This window comes from Telopea speciosissima, chromosome 1 (genome assembly GCF_018873765.1).
Source record: "Telopea speciosissima isolate NSW1024214 ecotype Mountain lineage chromosome 1, Tspe_v1, whole genome shotgun sequence".
In the NCBI taxonomy this organism is placed as follows: Eukaryota; Viridiplantae; Streptophyta; class Magnoliopsida; order Proteales; family Proteaceae; genus Telopea; species Telopea speciosissima.
In genome coordinates this window covers 17778445-17798322 of record NC_057916.1, presented here as the reverse complement: position 1 = coordinate 17798322, position 19878 = coordinate 17778445, and the positions used below count along the sequence as shown (strand labels likewise).

The 19878-nt window shown below is 43.4% G+C and overlaps 1 protein-coding gene across 3 annotated transcripts in view; it reads left to right on the top strand.

Moving 5' to 3' along the window:
- Positions 1-19878, top strand: part of LOC122661362 (J domain-containing protein spf31-like) — an 84694-nt gene that overhangs the window by 31037 nt on the left and 33779 nt on the right. For all 3 annotated transcript variants that reach the window (XR_006332871.1, XR_006332873.1, XM_043856739.1), the window contains exon 4: positions 15615-15692. Coding sequence is in view for 1 of the 3 variants with exons in the window: in XM_043856739.1 (XP_043712674.1) it covers positions 15615-15692 (78 nt within the window). In the remaining 2 variants the exon portion in view is untranslated. The remainder of the gene's footprint in view (positions 1-15614; positions 15693-19878) is intronic.

Here is a 19878-nt window from a genome sequence, read left to right as displayed (position 1 = left end):
TCAAGCTCTACTGAACACCTTTCCTTGCAGAAGGAAGATCTTGCATAGATAGTGTCATAGGAACATGTATTATAGCAGACACATCTTCAACACCCATGAAATCAATCTCTCCCTGAAGTGGTGGCTGGGAATAATAGGTCAGGGATTCATGGAAGACAATGTCCATAGTGACCAAGGTGCGCCAGGTAGGAGGATGATAGCACTTGTATCCTTTTTGAGTAGCTGAGTAACCTAAAAAAAAACAACGAACACCACGAGGATCAAGCTTGCCATGAGGGTGATGGTTACGAGCATAGCAAATACAACCAAAGATCTTCACGAGAACAACAAAGGAGGAGGACCCAATGACCCATGGAGAATGTGTGTAGGTGCACGATCAGTAAGAACATGAGTAGGCATGCGGTTTTTCAAGTAGGCAGTAGTAGGAACAACATCACTCCAGTATTGAGAAGGAACAATTCGGACAAACATAAGGGCTTGAGCAACTTCCATGAGGTGACGACTTTTGCGTTCAGCCACACCATTCTGGGCAAGAGTGTCTACCCAGCTGGTTTGATGAAGTATCCCATTGTCAGCTAAATATGTTTGGAACTGACCTTCCATGTATTCTCTGCCATTATCACTGCGCAGAATTTTCAGAGTCGCATTGAACTGGGTTTGAACCATACGGTGGAAGAGCTGAAAACAGTGAAAAACTTCACTCTTGTGCTACATCATGTATGCCCATGTAGTGCAGGTATGGCAGTCAATAAAAAGAACTAATCATCTATGACCAGAAACGGATGTCTGACGAGCAGGACCCCACACATCAGTATGAACTAAAGTAAAAGGGGAAACATTTCTTTTATTCAAAGGGGAATAACTAGAACGTGTTTGGCTAAAACACAAGCCTCACATAATAACTCATCCTTGTTACAAATTTTTATTGAGGAAATAATGAAGTTAAAATCCGAAGAGGAGGATGTCCTAGTCGGCAGTGCCATTGATAGAGGTCAGGAGAAGAAGCTGAATGTAACTGATGAGCTGGAGAAGAAACTGTTGTGAGAGAAGTCGAACCCGTGTCAAGCAAGTAGAGACTACCATGTACCTTACCACCCTCAATCGTCGTCCCTTTCACCAGATCCTGTATGACATAGTGAAAGGGAAAAAAATGTTATTTTGCAATTCAAATCCTTTGTAAGACTACTAATTGAAAAGAAGATTAGTAGAGAAAGAAGGAACATGCAAGATAGAGGATAATGTAAGGCTAGGAGAGCAATGAATAGAACCCTTTCCAAAAATAGAAGAAAGGGAACCATCAACTACTCGAACAGTGTCTTTCCCGGAAAAGGGAGAATACTGGTGGAAGAGTTGGGAGGAACCAGTCATGTGGTTAGTAGCACCGGAGTCTATAATCCAGGGACTGGAGATTGCCGATGCACAATGACTACTGACTGGAATACCTGAAGCAAAGTTGAGAAACAGAAGGGGCAGCAGGTGCAGCTGAAGATGCCTTTAACATGTGACAGAAAGCTTGATGTTCATCCAAAGTGAGACCAATGTCTGTATAAGGAGTTGCAACAGCTTCATTGTGATTAGTTTTGGGCTTGGACTTTCCATGACCATGTTTGGCTTCAAAACCAGCAGGTGGCTTTGGTGTGATATGGCTTATGGCAGTGCTCACATTTAATAACCTCTTTAGAGGTATCGCCAGTGTGAGAAGACCCATCAGATATGGGAGTAGAACCTGAACCAGTTTGTAGGGCAGATCAATCAATAGTAGGAGTATGAAGCATGGCAGCCCGTCTATTTTCTTCAATATGAACTAAGGCATAAGACTGCTCCAAAGTGGGAAAAGGTGGTCTCTGCTAAGAACTTGAACATGAATCTGATTGAATTCGACTTTTAAACCAGCCAAGAAATCATATACTTTGATCTTGTCCACATGCTTGCGATAGGCAGTAATGTCTGTTGCATTAGTGGGCTGGTAGTCAGAGTAGTGATCCAGGTGTTGCCATAAGCTACGAAGGGCAGCATAATACTGGGAGATGGACAGTTCTTTTTGGGTGGTTTCATGATTTTTCTTCCGGAGTTCATACATCTGAGCATCATTGCCCACCTGACCGTAGGTCTCCAGTCTCCTTTGCAACAATCCATATCTGAGTAGCAGTATCCAACAACAAGTATCCACTGGCGAGACCTGGTTCAATGGAATTAAGTAAAAAAGACATGACTAGAGAGTCATTGGAAATCCATCGATCCTGAAGAGGACCTGCTGTAGATGGCTTCTCCGTAGTTCCAGTGATGTGTCCCGTAAGCCCTCGACTAGCAATGGTCAAGTATGTAGACCTGGACCACATAAGGTAGTTTGTACCATCAAGTTTGATCGAAGCAGCAAAGGGAAGGTACTCATTCCGCAGCTGCCCATCAGTCCCAGAGGAAGCAGTAGAATTGTCAGACATTAGGACAATCAAATCACCAGATTGAACAAGCAAGAAGACCCCAAAAAAATTAGATCAAAATTTTGGGAAAATCGATCATAAGATGGGGAATTTCAAAATCTCCAAAAATACTTGGCAGAAGGGGCTGAAAGTTGGGTCGAGTACTCCTCTGATGTAGGCCAAACTTTCCTAAAAAAATCAGCAATATCCGAAAATAATTGACCCCAAATCAGCAAAGTCGATTTTATCATCCTGAAAGGTTGAAATCACAGGGATAAAAAAACTTCAATGGTTGTTGATGATGATGATAGCTGTTGCTCAAGAGGTGCAGGTCTGGATCTTCAATAAGGTAAAGATTCGATTCTCAACAAAGGAGCAGAACTCGATCTTCAAAGGTGAAGACTCTATAATCGCAGAAGGGAGCAGCAACTATCGATCCAAAAAAAGATTATTTCATTCCTTGATCAAGGTGGTATATAGGGCAGCAGCTAAATCAATAGATCACCTCATTAGTGCTGCCCTTTAAGATAGGAGAGAACCAAGAAGAGAAGAGAAGAAGGGAGATGGAGATCGAGAAGAGAGAGAAGAGGAGTGGCGATGGAAAATTCTGTAACCTAGATCAGATCTAGCTCTGATACCATGTTAACAGAATGTTAATGGCTGTAATGCTTGGATGATCAATTTGGTTACCAAGCCCTTCTACTTATAATAAAATTCCTAAGAACAGGACTACAATTAAACCCCCCTCATAACCGATTCTAATGAATGAGTCGGCTATAGGGGGGAAAAACCAAAAACATCCTTACGTGTTACATAACTCAACACAATCTATTTTATCAGAAGGCTTTCTTTATAGCTTTTAAAGGGTTCTGGAATGAGCTCCTCAATGGCCTCAAACTTGTGCCAGCTGTAGGCATGCATCAGGGTTTCAAGAAAGGGTAATAAGGCCAAAAAAAGTACAAAAAAATACAGAATCGATGAGTGACCCTATGCTTGGATGACCAATCTCTTTTTAATGTGTGGAGATCCTTGAACTCTTTGCATGGATTATGTTAGAACTCATCAGATTACCTGATGTAGGATCTGTTTTCGATCCTCCTAAGATTGACGGATATATGGATTTTTTTAATTTTAAAGAAAAAGAAAATGCACAGCAGCCCTTGTTGCAGCTGTAGAAAACAAAGGAAAAAAAGGTGGGGCTGTCCTCTTCGTCATTTAATGTTGGCTACTTGGCTGGTAGAGCTGCCCTACCAGATGGTGGGTTGGAAGCCTACCTGCTGTTGATGCATTCTCCCTAATCAAGTGACGGTTGGTGGAGCCATTCCCACTGTAATCTGGTGTCAGCTAGTGGATAATTCCTAAACGCTGAATCATGTACCTTATATAAGTATTCTAAACTTAACACTGTTAAATTTTCACTCAAGCCTTTAGGGTTAATCAAGTTCTATTAGGTTCCATTTAAGGCTTGCTTAATTCTTAAAGTACATGTATATCCTTATGGCTTTAAAAACGTTATATTTAACCACAGCCACTTTTTTATGTTTATCTTACCACTATGTTTTTGGCTTTGCATCTATATCCTGACTAAAAATATATTTTTTTGTCTTTAATATCATAACAATTTAAAATATTTCAAACATCATACAAGGAACCCATTACCCTACTACTTGGCACATTTTAGCTGGGAACCTGTATCATCTCTGGGGACTGGGGAGTGGGCCCATATTCCCATACCCTAAGTTTTAGGGATCATTTGGGTCTGGCTCTTGTGTAACATAGCTCAATAGACCTTTGCTTGGTCCAAGATCTAAAGTATTTCGTTCCGGTGCATTCCCCTGGCCAATGAGAATGGACCTGCTAGCCCAATAGGATGGGGTTCCATCGATCGATGGGCACTGGAAGGTTCGTTCACTTGGAAGGAAAGCTCAGTATTGCCATGTTGAAACCATGGGTACTGCTCAGTGTGGGCCAGTCAAGGTTGCCAGTTCATGAGAGGTACTGCTAGTGGCATAGGTGTCAAGGCGACCCAAGGCGGTGGAGGGGTGTCTAAGTGCTTAGGCGACAAGGCATCCGCCTAAGCGTTGCCTAGGCGACCAAGGCACCCAAGTATTATTTTTATTTTCCCTCTTTTCTAACATTATTTAGTATGCTACATCATGTACCTTATATCATCAAAAATCAACATTAAGCCACATCAAGTCATCAAAAATCAACATTAAGTCACATCAAGTCTTCAAATCTGCCCTCTCCCTCTCTCCCTCTGGTTGCCCTTGCTCGCGAGCACAGGAATACCAAATCTTCCCTCCGCAGATGGAACCTCTCCACCTTCGGTAACATTCCCTCCAGGCTCTCCTCCTATCGTTCTGATCTTTCTCGGGTCCAATTCAAGCTCCAGTCTGACCCTCTCAACCCGGCCTTTGCCGCTGATGAGAAGCGCCTCACTGAAGAGCTCTCCTCTCTCTGCCTTGCTGAGGAAAGCTTTCTCCGCCAGAAGTCTCGCTCCAAATGGCTTGAGCTTGGTGATTCGAACTTTGCCTATTTCCACCGCTCCCTTAAGGCCAAGCAGAATTCGAACTCCATCACCATCCTCCTTGACTCTGGTGGGGCCTCGCTCTCCTCTCCCTCTGAAATCAAAGAAGTTGCCTCCTCTTTCTTCGCCAACCTCTTCAACCCCGCCCTATCTCCCCCTTCCCCCATTCCCCCAGCTCTCATTGATAAATTTATTCCGCCCTCCCTCTTCAACTCCCTTACTGCCATCCCCTCGGATGATGAAATTTTCCAGGCTATCCTCTCCCACAAATCCAACAAGGCTCCTGGCCCTGATGGCTTCAGCATGGGATTCTTCCTCAGCCGCTGGGACTCCTTCAAAGGTGAGATCTTCAAAGCCATCCGCAGCTTCTTCTTCAAGCCTAGTCAGCTGAGTCAGATCAACCAAACCTTCATTTGCCTCATCCCTAAAAAGGACGGGGCTACTTCTCTGCCTGACTTTCAGCCCATCTCCCTCTGCAATCTCATTTACAAATTCATTGCCAAGATTCTTCCCAATCGAATTAAAGCGGTGATCCCCTCCCTTGTTAGCCCCAACCAGTCGACTTTTATCGCCGGCCGGAGCATTGCGGACAACATCATCCTCTGCTCTGAGATCGTCGGCTCTCTTAAAAATCGATCTCCACAAAGCTTTTGACTCCATTTGTTAGGATTTAATCTGTGATGCGCTCTCTCTTATGGGCTTCCCCCCTGTCTTCATTCGCTGGATTTACGCCTGTATTTCCTCCCCCTCCTCTGTCTTGGTTAATGGTTCCTCCGCTGGGTTTTTTCGCTGCAAAGTCGGGATTCGCTAAGGGTGCCCCCTCTCCACTTTCCTCTTCTCCCTTGCCCTAGAAGTCCTCTCCTGAAGCCTTCAAACAAAAACTGACCTCCACCTCATCTCCCCTTTCCCTAAATGCAAGCACTCCAACCTCTCCCATCTGGCCTTTGCTGACGATCTCATGATCTTCTCCAAGGCATCCCACTCCTCATCTCCGAAATCATGGATTTGCTCCATCTCTTTGAGTCCCTCTGGCCTTCGTGTCAATCTCCTTAAATCCAAAATCTTCCTCTCGGGCATCTCGGACTCTTCGATGGAATCCCTCCGGCTCTTAACTGGCTTCTCCATCGGCTCCCTTCCTGTCATCTATCTTGGCCTTCACTTCATCCCTGCTAGGCTTTCGAGCCATCATTGCACCCCCATGCTTGACAACATCCGCAAGCATCTCCAGCTTTGGAAAGGCAAGCTCCTCTCTTATGCTGGTAGACTTGAATGTATCCGTTCGGCCCTTCAAGCTACCTACATCTATTGGACTGGCATCTTCTGCATTCCTAAGTCTACCATCAAGGACATTGAACGCTTCTTCTGTGCTTTCCTTTGGAAGGGTAGCGAATCTTCCAGATTTCTTCACCCAGTTAACTGGAAATCTATCTGTCTCCCCAAATCTGAAGGTGGCCTTGGCATCCGCCGCATCCGTGACTCTAACACGGCGGGCATCCTTAAGCTTCTTTGGAGAATCGCTACCAACCAGGATTCTATATAGGTTTCTTGGGTCCATTCCCATCTCCTTAGATCTGACTCCATCTGGACTGTCCCCACTCGTGCTGACTCCTCCTGGATTTGGCGCAAGATCCTCTCCCTCCGGCCTCTGGCTCTCCGTGGTATCTCCTCCTCCATTGCTGATGGCAATTCCACCTCTCTCTGGCTTGACCCTTGGCATCTTTTAGGCATGCTCTACAATCTTCTTGGTCCAAGAGCTATTTACTCCTCTGGCCTCCCCAAGGCTGCCCCGGTCTCCTCCCTCATCTCCTCCGGCTCTTGGACCCCCCACCCCTCCCTCGACCCTCTTATTCTCTCCCAAATCTGGCCAACCCTTCCCCCGTTGATGCCAAACCTCACCCCCCTCACTGATAAGATCACCTGGCTTCCCTCCCCCACCGGTAACTTCTCCAGAGACCCTAGTCCCTTGGTACCCTGGCACACCCTTGTTTGGTTCAAGGGCCACATTCCCCGTCACAACCTTACTGTTTGGAGAGCCCTTCGACTTTGCCTACCTACGCAAGCCTTCCTTATTCACCGCACCATCCCAGCTTCCCCCTCTTGCAACCTTTGTTGGACTGGCCATGAAGATATCCCTCACCTCTTCTTTGCATGCCCCTTTACCTCCTTCATTTGGAAAAAATCCTTAGCCTCCATTTGGCCGCGTAGCAGAAGGATCAGAAGTTTTGACCGCGAATGGCTTTGGCTTCTCCAAACCTTCTCTGGGAACTCCACTTGTGACACTATTGGCAAGCTGGTCTTCGGCGCTGCTGTCCATCACATCTGGAAGGAAAGGAATCTCAGGAGATGGACTTCCAACTCTAGATCTTTTGATGCAATTTGGAAAGCCATCTCCTTTGATGTGTCCTCCAAGCTCAGCTGCATCCGACAGAGGCCCTTCTCGGATAGCCCTAGAAACAGGCACATTTTGACTAGTTGGGGTCTTGACATTGGCCTTTTGCGGTCCTCCTCCTCTGCGTAGGCTGGAGGATTGCCCCCCCTTTCTCTTCCTTCTTTCTTTCTTTCTCTCCTTCCCCTCCTTTTTCCCCTCTTGTACAATGGTTCTTGAGTTCTTTCTCTCCTGCCCCCCCTTGGGGCTCGGTAATATAATTATTTACCAAAAAAAAAATCATAAAAAATCAATATTAAGCGAAATCAAGTCATAAAAAATCAACAGAGAAATAGAAGACAGCAGAATTGAAGAAGCAAGCTATTGGAATTTTGAAACAATCAAAACATACATTTGGTTTACTTGTTCTTGGAATTGGTTATTTTCAGGTATACCTAGTCTCACATTTGGTTTATACTGTTCTTGGAAATTATTATCTTATCAATAAGCAATTAACCTGGTCTCGATTCAGAGAAATGTTCTTGTTCTCTAAGAAATTTGATTGATAATGATTTTATTTTTACATGAGAGTTTTTGTATTAGGTAGAGTATAAAACCAGCTTTCCAACAAATCCAAGATTGCTTAAATTTGATTTATATTGAAGGAGTTATTGTAGAAACAGATTTGAATTTAGGTTAATGCTTGGATGATTAGTTCATCCCAAACACATTGTATTTATAACTATAATGAAATATAAAAAATAATTACATAAGCAATGTGGGATTAAACCACATAAGAAACTTACAAATAATAAAGGAAAAAAGTCCAGAATACCCCCACGGTATTCTGGCCCAATATAACTAACACTCCCCCTCAAGTTGGAGCATATATATCATGCATGCCCAACTTGACTAAGATAGGATGAAACAGCTTGCTACTCAATCCCTTAGTGAACACATCAGGTAGCTGTTCATAAGACTTCACAAAGGGAACACAAATGAGGCCAGCTTCAAGCTTCTCCTTGATGAAATGTCGGTCAACCTCCACATGTTTCGTGCGATCATGCTGGACAGGGTTATGAGCAATACTAATGGCCGCTCATTGGAAGATGGACAGCAACACCAATATCCTGCAATAACCCTCTAAGCTACAGAAGTTCACAAATTCCTTGTGCCATTGCACGGAATTCGGCTTCAGCACTAGACCTTGCCACAACATTCTGCTTTTTGCTCTGCCATGTGACAAGGTTTCCACCCTCAAAGGAACAGTAGCCAGAGATAGATTTCCTGTCAGGAGAACCATCCCAATCGGCATCGATATAGGCTTCAACCTTCAAGTGACCATTGGTAGATAGAAGAATTCCCTTTCCTGGAGCAGACTTCAAGTACCTCAAAATACGACGGACCGCATCCATATGAGAGGAATATGGATCATGCATGAACTGACTCACCAAACTCACAGCAACTGCAATGTCAGGGCGTGTGTGGGAAAGGTAGATTAGTTTGCCTACTAACCACTGATAGGCACCCTTGTCAACCGGCTCACCCTCTTTCTCCCTAAGTTTTGTAGTAGCTTCCATATGAGTATCTGAAGGATGACAGCCAAGTAGCCCTGTCTCAGTCAATAGATCAAGGACATATTTTCTTTGAGAAAGAAAGATGCCCTTTAAGATCGAGCAACTTCTATCCCTAGAAAATATTTTAGGGGATCAAGATCTTTGACTTCAAACTCACGGCCAAGAAGAATTTTCAAATCCCTGATTGCAGCATCATTATTACCAGTGATCACAATATCATCCACATAGACTACGAGAAGAGTAACCTTGTCACCAAGTCGTCTGATAAACAAAGCGTGATTAGCATTGCTCTGCTTGTAACCTGCTGAAATCATAGCCTTATGAAATCTGCCAAACCAGGCCCTGGGTGACTACTTCAAGCCATGAAGGGCACGCTTCAATTTACAAACCTTGCCCTTAGTCCTGTCATCAGAGAAACCAGGTGGAATGTCCATATATACCTCCTCCTCAAGCTCCCCATGGAGAAAGGCATTTTTGACATCTAACTGCTGAAGATCCCACCCAAGATTTGCAGGACAAGATAATAACACCCTGACAGTGTTGAGCTTTGCCACTGGTGCAAAGGTCTCCTGATAGTGAACTCTATAAGTCTGAGTGAATCCCTTTACAACCAAACGTGCCTTGTACCTGTCCACCGAACCATCAGCCTTCTGTTTAACTACGAAGACCCATCTACAGCCCACTGGATTTTTCCCTGGAGGAAGAGCCACAAGATCCCACGTATTATTTTTGTGTAGTGCTCTCATTTCTTCCAACATTGTTGTCTTTCACTTTCCATCTGTAGATGCTTCCTACCAATTTCTAGGAACCGAAACAGAGGAAAGAGAAGATAGAAATGCATGAAAAGAGGGAGAAAGAGAGTTATACGAAACAAAATGAGATATGGGATGTAAAGTGCAAGTCCTAGTACCTTTGCGAAGTACAATAGGTAGGTCGGAAGGAGATGGATTACCAGGAGATGTAGGATCTGTGTCTGGAGCCGGCAATTGGATGGGTACTAGTGTTATAGTGGGATGCAACTGCCCTCTTGTGGACCTTCCCCTTGTGTAGGTGATCATGTTGGAGTTGTCAATTCTCTTCTGAAATTCACCAATAGTTCTCTGGACCGGAGTCTGCTCCCCCTGAGTAGGAATATTAACAACACTATTTTCTATGGTCTCCCCTTGTAAAGGATTCCCATTAGGTGAGGGAGGAACAGTCAGAGGTTGTTGGGAGGTCTCCAAAGTAGGATGGGCAGCATCCAAGGGTAGATGGGAAGCATCCAAAAGGGGCTGGACAGCAGCCGTGGGTGGTAAAGAGGGCTGGGCAGCCAGAGGCTCCTCAAGTAGAGGAATCTCGAAAGCCACATCTTCCCCAGCATTCTCCCCCTGAAGAGGTGGCGAAGAATAATAAGAAAGGGACTCATGGAAAACAACATCCATGCTAACCATGGTATGGCGGGAAGGGTGATGGTAACATTTATAGCCTTTCTGGGTTGGAGAATAACCCAAGAAAATACAACGGAGTCCTCGAGGTTCAAGTTTGCTGGGAGATTTAGTATCTCGAGTATAACACACACAACCAAACACCTTGGGAGGCACAATAAAGGAGGAATTACCAATTAAAACATTAGCGGGGCTACGGGAGTGAAGTACCCGAGATGGCAGCTTGTTGATGAGATAGGCTGTCGTGATAACCGCATCCCCCCAATATTGAGACGAGACATTCCTCGCAAACATTAATGCTCTGGCCATTTCTAACAAGTGGCGGTTTTTCCTTTCTGCCACACCATTCTGGGAAGGGGTATCAACACAACTAGTCTGATGAATGATTTCATGGTTAGCCAAATATTTTTGCAATTGCGATTCTTTATACTCTGTTCCATTATCACTTCTCAATATTTTGAGAGCAGCCTGGAACTGAGTTTGGACCATTTTATGAAAGTGTTGAAGGCATGAAAAAACTTTATTTTTGGTGTGCAAGAGATAGACCCATGTGTTCCTAGAATGACAATGAATGAAAGATACAAACCACCGATGGCCAGAAATAGAGGGTTTACGATTAGGGCCCCAAACATCAGAATGCACTAACTAAAAACAAGAAGAACTTCTTTTATTTGAAATAGGATAATTTGAACGTGTTTGTTTGGCCAGAACACACGCCTCACAAAAAAAGTCATCCTTAGTATGTAGGGTGACCAAACTAGGAAAGAAATGTGCTAAAATTCCTAAAGGGGGGTGACCTAACCTAGAGTGCCACTGGTAGAGTTCAGAAGAGACCATGGAGTTCTGGTGTAGTGGAGAAGGTAATGGTGGTGGAGAGAAGCGACCATCATCAAGCAGGTACAACCCACTGTGCACTTTACCCAATCCAATCGTCTTCCCAGAGGCCAGATCCTGAAACACACAATGAGAAGGAAAGAAAGTAACTTTGCAGTTAAGATCAAGAGTAATACTACTAATGGAAAGAAGGTTAGTAGTAAAATTAGGAATGTGCAAAACAGAAGTTAATGGAAGGGAGGAAGTGCAGTTGATGATTCCCTTTCCAGAGATGGATGAAAGAGAACCATCAGCTACCTTGACCTTGTCCTTCCCAGAAGTAGGAGAGTATCGATGAAACAAACTAGAGGAACCGGTCATATGATCTGTAGCCCCAGAATCTATGATCCAAGGATGGGAGGCTACAGAAGCACAATGACCGCCAAAAGGAATACCTGACCGGGCAAAGTGTGAACCTGAATGAGCGGAAGACTTGGCAGTAGCTGATGTAGTAGAGGCAGCAGCAGCGGAAGACCTCAGCATACGTCGAAATGCCTGTAGCTCATCCTGGGATAGACCAGGGTCAGTAGTAGGGTTTGTAGTAACAGTCTTAGTCTGATGGGCCTTGGGCTTTGTCTTGGTCTTGGTCTTGGCAGCCCGTTTTGCTTCAAAGTCAGCTGGTTTCCCATGATGTTTCCAGCACCTCTCCTTAGTGTGATATGGTTTGTGACAGTGCTCACAAACTACAGTCTCTGTGGTAGAATCACCATGAGAAGCAGTGCCAATAGGTGTAGGAGTGATGGGGGCAGCAGCCTTGAGAGCAGATCTGTCAGTAATAGGAGGATGTAACATGGCAGCCCTACGGTTCTCCTCAGAAGAAACCAATGCATAAGATTGTTCAAGTGTGGGAAAAGGTGTATGGCCCAACACTTGAACACGAATGGGATCATACTCCATATTCAAACCAGCTAAAAATCATAGACTCTGATCTTGTCCACATGTTTCTTATAAGAGGCAATATCAGCAACTGTAGAGGGGTGAAAATCAGAGTAATGATCCAACTGTTGCCATAGGCTGCGGAGAGAAGCATAGTAGTCCGAAACAGAAAGGTCTCCCTGAGTAGTGTGAAGGACCTTCTTTCGACTTTCATAAACCTGGGCATCATTGCCAAGCTGTCCGTAGGTCTCCTTGCAAGCAGCCCAAATCTGGTCGGCAGTATCCAGAAGAAGAAAATTATGCTGTAAAGCTGAAGGCATAGAGCCTATGAGGTAGGACATGAGAACACCATTATTGGCCAGCCACTTAGTCTGATCAGGGCCTTTATCACTAGGCTTAACAATAGTGCCATCAATATGGTCAGTGAGGCCACGGCCAGCAATGGCAAAGGAGGCTGATCTGGACCACATAAGGTAATTTGAGCCATCCAGTTTGATGGGGTTAGGTGGAAAGCTGTGATAATCTGTCTTGTGATTGCCATCATGAACAGAAGTAGCAGTAGAGTTGGTAGAGTCACCCATACCGGCAGCAAAGAAGGCCAAACAACTTCAAGTAAAGTCCCAATCAAATAGAACCAGCAGCCAAAAAGGAACCTTGATCGATTATGGTTTTTAGGGTTTGATGGAATCGATGGATGAGCCTAGGCTGCCATAAATAATATCAAAGTGGCTGAAAAACTGAGGTAGAGAAGTCCTTAATAAGAGAAACACATCTGCAGAAAAACCAGATCCAAAAAAAACTGGTGCAGCAGCCCAATATCGATAGAATTAGGGTTTAAAAAACCCTGTAATGATGAGATCGATCTCAAGGTCTTCACACACCAAAAAACAGATCTGTAGAAGCTGATATAGCTGTCGAAGGAGCCCTTATGAGTGAAGAAAACACCTGCAAAAAATCAGCAACAGTGGACAGCAATAACCCTAAGATCGATAGATGTCAGGGTTTTGAAAAAAACCCTGATAATGGAGGAATCGATCTCAAGGAAGTCTTCAATCTTGAGGAATAATTTCTGAACCAATAAAACAACAATTCTGCGGCAGCTTCTGGTCTTCAAAGAGAGGAGTGGGGCCCTTGTATCTGATGTAGAAGCAATCTCCAAGAAGGAACTGAAGAACCAATATCGCAGCAGTGTTGATTGGAGTCTATCGAACAGAATTATAAGTCATAAATGAGGTAATGGGGGCAGCAACTGGATCGCATGATTACCTCATCAGTGCTGCCCTATATGGGAATGAAGAACAAGGGAGAAGAAGGAGAGAACTAGAAGAGAAGAAGATCGAGAGAGAGAGAGAAGAAGAACAAAAACCGAGAAAAATTGGTGTCCTTAGTTCGAAATCTGCTCTGATACCATGTAGAAACAGATTTGAATTAGGTTAATGCTTGGATGATTAGTTCATCCCAACCACATTGTATTTACAACTATAATGAAATAGTAAAAATAATTACTTAAGCAATGCGGGATTAAACTACATAAGAAACTAACAATAATAAAGGAAAAAAGTCCAGAATACCCCCACGGTTTCTGGTCCAATATAACTAACAGTTATGTTTTAGTCAAGCCTTATTTGGTGTGCACGAATGTTGTCAAAATTGCTTTGAATTAAAATATTTTTTTAGATATCAAATCAAATGAATATGTTACCGCACATTTGGTTTTTAACAATGTTTTTCCATATTAAGATTTATGGAATTTTTAGATTAGAGAAAACCCCAACATTAGAAAGTTGAAAATTCACCTATCGCCAAAAATCCAGCTTTTGTTCTTGGACTGGAATTTGATTTTTTAACTATTTTTATTGGATTCAAATAGGGGGTATTTGCTTATTTATGAATAATATCTTAAGTAAATGAACATTTACTTAAATGTTATTTGACATAAATAAGTGCCCGAACCTGGTACGACACCAATTAAACCAGTTCAAGGCGCCCTACAATAAGGCGGCAGCCACCTAGGCGCCTGGAAAATCACCTGGTCGTCTAGGCGGCGCCTTGGCAACTATGGCTTGTGGTAATGGGATTTAACATCCCTCAAATTCCTAGTGCTTAACTAAAATGGCCTGTGAAATTTGCGTTGAAATTTGTATCCCAACACTTGATTCCACCTGAGGCAAAGAGCATGTGGTCCAGCAACCTTTTGCACTGCAACTTAGTTCTTCAAGAGTCTCTCTGTGTCTTTCTCTCAAACTTCTGTAATCTACTGGATAGACATAGGCAATCAGTGTCCACACTTGTTGGCATGGTATAGTTACTGTTAGAAATGTCTGGGTATCAGCCTTACATATACGATAAAGGCATTTGGAATATCGTGATTATGTAACCTATTTTATGTATTGATAATTTGATATTGGCTCATAACTCTATGTGGATAATGGTGACCACTCCATATGCATGCTTAGGTTTATTTACTTGTATTTTATGACCAGGATATCATACCTACTTCAAATGTCAAGGTATTGGCAAAGGAGTAGTTTTCTTTTTTAAATGTGTGTTTGTCATTTTTTTTTTTTTTTTCTTTTTGGAAAAAGTACGCTGCCCGGTCGCATGGCCCCTGCACCAGCGCCGGGGCCAATGAAGGGACGCGCAGGGGCATTGACCAGGGGGGATATTTCATTTTGTAGGGTGGCTGGGCGGTCATTTCAGGGGGTCTTTGTCTGGGCGCAGGCTGGATGTGACCAGGCTGCGTTCTTTTCCCTCTTTTTTAATTTTTTTTGTTTTTTTTGTTTTTTGGGGGGGGGGGGGGTAGCATTTTGAAACGTCCTAACTTCCAACAGTAAAAACCGAATGGCCGACAATATCAAATTTATAAAAACATATTACACTGATGCAGATCTATTTACATTTTAGTTTCTGTTTGTATTCCCACTGTTGTTTCAACAACAACTCAGTTTTATCCCAACTAAATGAGGTCGGCTACATGAATCCTAGCTAAGTCAAATTAATAACAATACTAGTAAAACGCAAGGGGTATAACAACATCAACAAAAACTTGGCAAAACTCACCTAAAAAAGGGGCGGGGGGGGGGGGGGGGCAGCTGCATAGATCGATGCCCTCCAAACAGCTCTATATGAGGCCATACTTGAGGCAAGGGCCAAACTATGCTAGTCTTTCCTCACTACTTCTCCTAGGGTCATTTTAGGCCTGCCCTTAACTCTTTTAGATCCTTAATTTGGATCGAAACATTCCTTTGTGTTGGTCCATCTCAGTGCCTCTGTTGAACATGACCATGTACTGCTTTGAGAAATTATAATAGTCTTTGCCTTTACTGCTTGTATGTGCCACACTGTTGTTACCTTGTACTCTGTTCATTTTTTGTTCTAAATTCTAATTGGGTTGTGGCTTTTGAAGTCCGATGCATGAAAATGTTGTTGGTTTTAGAAAAGTCGGTACTAACCTGTGTTATATGTTGAGAATATATAAAATTGATGGAGAATCTTTTTTATACAATAATATGAGTGTTCATTGACAAAGAATTACTGCCTTGTGAATAGCATTGGCCAAAGCCCAACAAATATTGCTTGACCCACAAGAAAGAGAATATCTTCTCAGCCAAGTTAATGCAGCAAAAGGTATGCACTAATTTTTTCCAAGGGCAATTGCCTGGGTGTTCTGGGATGTGCTACAGTTTTACCACAGTTTCTTAAGATTTTACTGTTCCCTGGTGTAACATTTGGTTTTATATTGGTCTCTTCAGGAGCTTCTAACCAACCACTTTTTTTTTGTTCTCTCCCCATAAATATTGTGTGCTTACAGAATGAACTTCAATGGGGGTGTATCCATGTACTCCATCTAGAATTTGATCAACAAAGAACTGTCAGAACTAGAGTAAAAATTGCTGATGCTAATATAATGTGCACAGTTAATCTTTTAACTAATGGACATGCCTGTTAAGGCTCAGTATTGGACTACTGTTATCAAAGTACTTAAAAAAAGTAATTGACATATCCCTCCCTAATGTAGTTCTAGATTGGTAGGACACCAACTAGAAGCCAGACAACCAGGATCTGCTATGAACTGGGTAATTCGAATAGGTAAAAATAGGTGTTTTTGGTTAAATTAGGGTTAGGGTTTTATGGGACCTAGGGTTTCATGGTAGGGTTATGCTAAGTTGATGTAGGAGAGTCTTCCATTGAAGGTCTAGTTAAGTTTTAATAAGTCTAGGCCTTTTAATTAGAATTTGCAGCAAGGTTCAGGTTAGGGCTTTGGGTTTTTGAAAAGAGGAAAAGATGGATTTTTAGGGTTTATGGTGGTCAGAAGAGGGAGCAACTTGGATCGAGCTTTCCCTAGTATGAGAGGAGAATTCGATCAAAGTTTGGTGTGATTTGGCTGGCTGGTTTGGTCTGGGCATAATTTAGGTATTGGGAAAATTGAAAACAAAAGGGGGAAACCTAGGGTTTGGGCTGTGAGAGGATTAGAAGAAGAATTGTAGATGATGGGGATGATTCAAACTCAATGTTGTTGCAGAATTTCCTTGGCAGCAGCTTGTTTGATTGTAGATCTTGAATAAATGTCAAAACTTGAATTCAACTTGAAAGTAGAGCTTCAAAAGAACAAAAAGAGCTTGAACGAACCACCAGGGCTTCACACAGCAAGGTGTCGATTGGATCAAACAACAATCCCACCAGCCTTAATCAAACACTAGACAAAAATTTACAATGGAGAAGAAGAGCAGCAAAAAGTTTTTCATTAATATCAAAATTTGTGTTCAGTACTTCCCCCCCGCTAAAAACTTAACCTATTAGGTAACCTAAACTGACTATGAAACTGAAATATTGAAGGAAATAGACTCAAAACAGGGCTATACTTATAGAGTCCTAATCCGGCCCAACTTAAATAGTCACATGACCACTTAACCAAGTCACACGATCACCTAAGTGATCACATGACCACTAATTACATAAAAATAAAACTAAGGAATCCTGTATGCGACCTAATTACCTATATTTTAGGCCCATAAAAGTGGCCAATTACATAGAAAATCCATGGGATCAAAGACCCAACATATATATAACCCAACCCTAGACTCTGTGAGATGGCCAGTATAAAAAGTTTCTTGTAATTTCTCTCCTACTGTTGGTACTGTGGGGTAGGGGGTATTATGGGGTTTGTTTCTTTATGTTTTGGTTGAGGCCTTTAGGGTAGAGTGGTCCTAACTTATACTAACATGGAATAATCTTGTCTTTTCATTATTTTTGACCTTGTAAATAAAGATGCTGCTCATAATAGGATCATTAAGCCTAGCATGAGTTTCTGGTTTACTTCTCCCCATCGATCTCCTTTTCTCTTCTTCCCTCTTCCTTCTATTGATTGCTTGATGATCTAATACTGCTATATGGTATTAGAGCATCTACAATCAATACTTTCATCCTCATCTCTGTTTTGAGAGTCCTCCTTGCCTCTTCTTTCTCTATGGTTCGCAGCACCTATGCTGTCCCTTGCTTTGTTTGAAACGCTAGTTTATTCAACATGACAACTAGGGTTTCTAATGTCGATGAAAGCTACTACAAAATTACATTTTCCATGCGAATGAAGACTTGAGTATGGTTACTGTCCTATAAAACCGCTCTGTGATATAGGAGGAAACCTAGAAACTAAGTTTTCCTACAAGAGTGACATTGCTATCCTCAGGTTGACACAAAACCATACCTAAGACTGTCTAACATGGGCTGGCAGCAACATACACGAATACATACATGTTTAGAAACAGTACTTAATCGAACAAGAACAATAGAAATCTAAGGATTAGATGTACGCAACTAAGCAATAGACCAATTAGATGCTATATGGATCAGACCTAGGCAGCAATTAGTCAAATATATATGCATGAACATTTAAAATTCCAGAAATTGTGATACTAAAACAGTAGTAATATCAGCCTACTTCAATGTGAGAACAGCAGCATATCAATGTAAAGTCATCATAACAGAACAATAGTTTTTTTTTTTTGGATGAAAAGAAATTTAAATTACGAAGAAAGGAGAAGGAAAAAACAAGCCCAAGGGCCAAAAACCGCAGCTAAAAGCTAGCTAGGGCGCAAAATGGAGAGAGGGAGACCCCAGGAGACAACAATGAGCCTGTTCCTTGGGGTATCCTTAACATCAGAAAGGGGGAGGGAACCAACTTTAGATGAAACATCAAAGAAGATGGCGTTCCAAATCTTGTCGAAAGAGCGGGAGTTGGACGTCCATCTTCTTAGGTTGCGCTCCATCTAAATGTGGGAGATAGCGGCACGTAAAACAATCTTGCCTACTGAATCACAAATCGACTTTCCTCCGAACGTCATGTCAATTCAAACCCATTCCCTGCTGAGAGGGAGAGGGCTATGGTGGCTAGGCCAGCAAGTCCGAAGAACACGGGTCCAGATAGCTGAAGCAAAGGGGCAAGAGAAGAACAGATGGTCTACTTCTTCAATGCTATTCCAACACAGACAGCAGCTAGGGGGGGACCTGCATATGGCGGTGGATAAGGAAAGCCTGAGTGGGGAGGCAGTTCGCTAGGGCACTCCATGCGGTGATGCTGTGGAGAGGGATGTGCCCTTTAAACCAAACAACTTTGTGCCAAGGACATGTGGTCCCTCTATGTCTAACCATATCCCAAGCTGAGTGGGAAGTAAATCTGCCAGAGGGGGAAGGGAGCCACAAGGTTGTGTCACCTCTACCTCGGTGGCTAGGGGGAATAGGGGGGAGGGAACTCCAAAGATCTGCCAGGGGAGGGGGAGAAAGGGGGGGGGGACCAGGAACCTCTGCTTATGATGGAGGCAACTAGGGCTGATCTGTCCAATCCGGAGGAGTAAATGTCGCGGGGGCTGACAATGGAAGATAGAACACCTGAAGGGTGCCATTTGTCCAGCCAAAGAGAGGTAGACAAGCCATCATCGATCCTGCAGGAAATGGCCTCTCTGGCAATATGCCTCACCTGAAGAATTCTCCTCCACACCCAAGAGGAGTCTGCCGCTGGGCTAACAGTCCAAAACTCCAAATAGAGTCTCTACGAAGAGGCCCAACATACACCCAAGAAGACCAAATGCTGGTTTGGTTGGTGAGGAGCTTCCAGATAAGCTTGATCAAACCAACAATGTTGACATCTTTTATCCTTTGAATCCCAAGCCCTCCTTCAGATTTGGGAAGGCGAAGAGAAGACCAACTCTTAGGGTGAAGAAATCTGGCTGAGTCCATACCTTTCCAGAGGAAAGTACACATAATAGTCTCTGTTGCCTTGATAGTAGCGTTGGGGAGGCCAAAGACACCACTCCAATAGATGTAACAAGATTGGAGAACCGATCTGATAAGCTCGAACCGACCTGCATAGGAGAGAAGTTTGGCTTTCCAAAGCTGCAGCCTCTTACGGAGAAGGCCTAAAATGGGGGAGCAATGGTGGGCTGAGAATCTGGTAGGGATAAGGGGAAGGCCAAGGTACCAGACGGGAAGGGTACCTATGGAAAAGCCAGTGAGGGAGGAGAGGGACTCTTTGGTGGTTTCTGATACCCCAGCAAGGAAGATTTGGGACTTAAGGAGGTTGATGCGGAGGCCGAAAAGGTCCTGAAAAAGGCGGAGGGAGGATATGATGGACTTAATGGAGAGAGGGTCAGCCTTGGAGAAGATCATGAGATCATCAGCAAAGGCAAGGTGGGTCAAGTTGGTAGGCTTACACTTGGGGATGGGGGAGATGAGATGAAGGTCAGTTTTGGATTGGATGCTGTGAGAGAGCACTTCCAAGGAAAGGCAAAAAAGGAAGAGGGAAAGGGGACAACCTTGG